This window comes from Cariama cristata, unplaced genomic scaffold (genome assembly GCF_000690535.1).
Source record: "Cariama cristata isolate BGI_N322 unplaced genomic scaffold, ASM69053v1 scaffold28, whole genome shotgun sequence".
In the NCBI taxonomy this organism is placed as follows: Eukaryota; Metazoa; Chordata; class Aves; order Cariamiformes; family Cariamidae; genus Cariama; species Cariama cristata.
The window spans coordinates 9,070-14,164 of NW_009632604.1; the positions used below are offsets into that span (position 1 = coordinate 9,070).

Genomic DNA, 5,095 nt, shown 5'->3' on the forward strand with positions numbered 1-5,095 from the left:
TCCAATATAGACGAACAATTTGCACAGGCATTTAGAGCAAAGTGCCAATATCACAGAAATAGCTTATTGGATATTCTCACAACATAGTTTTTGAAAAAAACTATGATTTTGGAAAAACTTCTGATTTTTTAATGAAATAAATAGTTCATACTCTTTTGAAGACAAGTCCCGAATAACTTACCCTTTTACATAGATATCACTTGATTTTTGCCCTGTAAAGATATTTTCATCTTCTAGAATTACATCCTCCGTATTCCAGATTATTACCCTCAGTTCATAGCTGAAAAAGAAAGAAAGTAAGCCTGTGTATACTCAAGCTCCGGTCAGACACTCATGTAAACCTCTATCAAATCATGCTTTTATAAAGTTAGAAATGTTGTATTTGTGCAAAACTCTTAAAATAGCATCAGCCTTAGGCCTCTTCTGTTTACAAGAGTCTAGTGACAGAGTGGGGATGGTGGCTCCTCTCAGGTCTTGGAGTATGCCGGATGACAGCAGGTTCACTGCCAGCTTCGGAGGGATGGAAAATTCCTTGCTTTTTATGTGCCTGTTCCTTCTCAACTCTTTTTCACAAAAATGCTGCAGTGAAACAAGGCAAAGCTAATCTGAACAACATCATCAGAGCAGTCTTCAAAACAGTGAGCAGCTTGCTAATAAAAACTGGAGCTCCCTGGGAGGTGCTTTTCAGAAGAAATGCGTAAAAAACTTTGTATTTGGTGCAATCCGGTGCATTAAAAGGGAAGAGATACACTGTTTAGAGACATTTTCATTTAAGCAAATGCAATCATCTTTAGAAGCAACAGTAAAAGGAATTAAAGTTTCCCCATCCTTTCCATTCTCTGTATACAGACATTTATGGTGGCCATCCAAAGCTCTAGAAGCTTGAACTGAAATACAGATGTTGCGGGTGACACAAAAAATTGATACTCAAAAATTTAGGTACACCTTGAGTCATTGTATGAACTGCAAAAAAACCCACAAACTTTGTTTGAGAACACCAACATACGATTTTTCTGATATGACATGTGTTGTCTTGGAAATAGCCTCGATCTCAGGTGTGAAACAGTTTGCCCTGGAAGTTACCAGATACTTAAGGTCATGGAGATCTTAAGGAGATGTCGACCATGAAAACCAAGCCTCTGCAGTAGCCAAAGAAACTTTCATCTGTAATACTCCCTCAGAGCCTTGTTCAGTTGAAGATTTGAAGTCTTATGGAGCCTGGAGCCTTTTTTGCTGCAACGAATATGCATTTCTCAGCAAAATGTGTAACTCACATTTGCATGTTTACTTGCTTATAATTAATGGTTTGAAAATATTTTTCCCTGCTTTTGTAGACTACAAAAATGGCAGCAACAATTTGGTTTTGTGGGTATGATGAGTTTTAAATCATTTTGGATTGGAAAATGCTTGTTGATAAAGAGCTTTATAGAAAGTTCTAGTCCGAAGAAGTAAAATCGTTACATGTAATCTCATTTTTGTCAATTCTTGGCATTTGTGAAAGGAATGGAAAAGAAACAAGTTTTTATTACATTGTTTCTCATTCAAACATAAATAATACAGGAATAGTATCTGATGCTGCTTCAGACATAACATTCTCAAAAAAGGCCTTGCTAAAATATTGGAATAAATCTGATACAGCATGGGCTAACTCTGTTGCTCATTTTTGTGGTTTTTTTTACAAACATTCAATTAGCTTGAAGAACTATGTGTAGTGTTGCATATAAATCAGCATAAGTATCCATGTGAAATTTGAGAGAAGGTTATTCCAAACATATCTCTTCTATCTGTTGCTGCTTTATTTGTTTCTTGATCTTATCTTTGAACAAAGTGCTGGAAATCCAACAGGTGAAATACTATTGCATAAGATTAAAGACCTCACCGAGGGTCAAGTAAGTTAGTTAGCTGAAAGAGGTAGTGAAACCAGAGTTACTTCTTTCAGCTCAACAAGTGGATGATAACATCAGAATTATTAAGGGACTCTTGCCTCTAGCCACCTGCACTCTCTGTCTGAAAAAAGGATGTCTTTCTAAAAGAAGTACGTGATAGCCCTTGCTGAAACAGTCACCAACAGTTCTTTGAGTTGTTTAATGGAGGAGACCAAGCTAGATGCTCTTGTTTTCCGTGAAGTCATGTGATCCTAAGAAAACTTTTCTCAGGATCACAGAAGTTTGTTGGGATAGTTCTTTTTATAGTTCTTTCCAGACACTTGGGAAAGACTCAGTTTTTGAAGACTTATGCCACTGTGCTGGGAGGAAAGCATATAGTATTACCCTTTTGGTTTTCTTGGTGAAATATCCACAGGGGGTCCTGGCAGAGGCATATCTTTAGAAAACATGTCGACCCACATCTGTACACGACCCTTGAAAACAAAGAGGAAAACATCTCTGTTACCCTATTTTAGAGAGACTTTAAAAGGCTTTAAGTGTAGTTCTGATGTCTAAAACCACAGCTTCCTCTATAAGCCCCAACCAGCTCACTATCCTGTAACTATGATTTAATCTATAAATTTATTATACAATATTTTTTTTTCATACACATATTCTATCAGTCTCTCAGGAATTTGGTGAAGTTGGAATTGAGCTCAAACATTGGCAACCTCAAGGTAAAATCCATATAAAAATAGTACATGATGAATGCAAAAAAAGAACCAAAGTCTAAATACAAGTGGAGTTTGTGTTAACTTAATAAACTAAAGCATTTAAAAGAATGAAAATATGCAGTTACACCTTGTGTGATTCCTGTGTATTTAGGTAACTGGCTGTATACACACACGCGTGACAATTTCCAGGTTGATACTGTACAAAGTCTCATGTAAGGTACAACACTTGGATGCTGTCCCTGTTAGTTTGCAGTTACAAGTAGAAGTCACAGTAACTGGAGGAAAGGAAAACTGCTCCTGGATCTACCATCACCACCACCTCTGAGCTGCCCTACCTGTTCCATGCCTGGCTTATCCTTATGATAGAGAGGCCGAGTCTCAATGTGCTCTGGGACCAGTTTGTATCCAGCTCCAGGGATTTCTTCCCAAGCACGTAAAACCTTTAAGGAGAGATGTTCATACGATTCAACTGGCTCCTCTATAGGAAAGAGTAAAATAAAAAGAACAAAGAGATCTGAATTATAATGTTGAGCCCCTTGGTAATATGTTCCATTAATTATTAAAGATGATCATTTAAAAATTTGCTTGAGTTAAAAGGAAGGTTTTATGTAACCCAGCTAAGTAAAGAAGGGTCTTGAAATGCATTTAATTCTTGTGAATAAGGGTACCCATCAGGGTAACTAGAAGATTAGCACTTAGGCAGCAGTTTATTTGTAAAACATAGTGTATCATTTCACTATTACAGCAGCAGTTTCTAACAGGAAGATGGAAGAAACCTGAGAACTACTCTTCTTACAGAAAATTGCAAATGTGAGGCTTTTTTAGAGCTCATGAAAGACATGGAGACTTGGATTTTGATGGAGCTGACGGTAAATAGGCACTAGTAGTTATATCTACACTTCATTTTGCCTTGTGATGGCAACAGCAAATATCCTTCTGGAAAACCGAATCACACCTCAAGGGAAGAGAGTTGAAGCCCATGGGCAAGAACATGTCACCTCCTGACCAGTTCAGCTTGGCCACTAGAGGAAGGGAGACCCCAGAGAATGGCAGCTCAAGGAAGGACCAGTGCTAATATTGAAATCAGGGTGGATATTGGAAAGCAGAGAAAGTCTTTGGAGTTCTTGAGTTTCTCTTTCCTCCCTTTTTGTGTGGGCTCCACACAAAAGGAACCCCAACTTTTGAGGAGAAATATCACCTAGATTAGGAGAGCAGTACCCCAGTGAGAAGAAAGTTAAGACTTTTTTGTATCAGCAAACTGTTATCACTTTTCCTACGGCTGTTGCTATTTCCAAGTTGCTGGTAGGTGACAAAAGGTTTGTTTGGGATTTAAACAGTAGATATTAAACCCTTCACAATGGCTCAGAGAGTGAAGAAGGATGACCGTGTGGTTATAATTCCTGATTCCCTCTTGTGCACCAACATGTGTTTGAGATTTCATTGAGATTAAATTTCATCTAATTTTAGCCAGCTAAAAGCAAGGTCTTTAGCCTGAGGTACTCCGTCAGGCAGCCTCAATAGCATAGATTGTCCCATGATAACCCATAGTCTTTCTAAGAGACCTTTCTAAAGATTGTTTTCACTCTCTGAAGATGCCTATTTCTTCCCTTTGCCTACAGGTAGACCTAGACTACCAGGGAGTAGCAGTCAGGCAGTTGGACTAGATGATTGCTGTAGGTCTTTTCCAACTGAACTATTCTATTCTATTCTATTCTATTCTATTCTATTCTATTCTATTCTATTCTATTCTATTCTAACTTCTATGCTTCTATTCTATTCTATGCTTGCTTCTATACTTCTATTCTATTCTATTCTTCTATGCTTATATTCCATTCTATTCTATTCTATTCTATTCTAACTTGCTCCTAGAGCAAAATTAGATTATTCTTTTCCTTGCAATTTAAAGCTGGGTGTAAGGCCCATAAGTATCATTTCCGCCACCTGTAAAGTGGAAATGGTACTGCTTCCCCTTTTCAGGACTCTTCTAGAGCTCAAATCTGTGGTCTTTGTTAGTTTTACAGATCCAAATGATGACCAGCACAGAAACCCAGCAGGAAATAAGGACCCAGATGTACTTGTCAGAACAGCAGTCTGGATAAGAATTATGCAGATCGTACGCTGTAAACTATTTCTTTATAACATGTTGAAATCTTCTGTACATAAGTACTTTGGATTTTGCCATTTGTTTCTGTATTTCCTTGCTTCTGGTTTCCATCATTTTGTCTGATGCTAGTTTGTCTGAAGCTCATTTTAGTGAACCAGAATTTTGATCAATAGATCCTGTTGCTGGCAGCCTCACTCAGTCGTCTGCTAGTGAGGAAAACAAGCAGCAATACTGGAGTCATAAATCTCTCTCAGGCCAAGAAATCCAAAATGGATCAACTCTTCTCCCTTCAACAGTGCTCCCTTAGCAGTCTTCCACTAGAGGTGTAAGCTGTATTTTGTAGCTGCCAATGGGAATTTGCACAAAGACGAATAAACACAGATAAGGGAGCA

At 38.0% G+C, this 5,095-nt stretch overlaps 1 protein-coding gene across 1 annotated transcript in view; it reads right to left on the minus strand.

Annotated features, from left to right (window-relative positions):
* Positions 1-5,095, minus strand: part of FER1L6 (fer-1-like family member 6) — a gene marked incomplete at its 3' end in the record, with an annotated part of 65,576 nt that overhangs the window by 5,845 nt on the left and 54,636 nt on the right. The window contains exons 34-36 of the mRNA XM_009706393.1: positions 2,935-3,077; positions 2,271-2,359; positions 182-280 (exon numbers count right to left, since the gene is read on the minus strand). Coding sequence (XP_009704695.1) covers positions 182-280; positions 2,271-2,359; positions 2,935-3,077 — 331 coding nt within the window. The remainder of the gene's footprint in view (positions 1-181; positions 281-2,270; positions 2,360-2,934; positions 3,078-5,095) is intronic.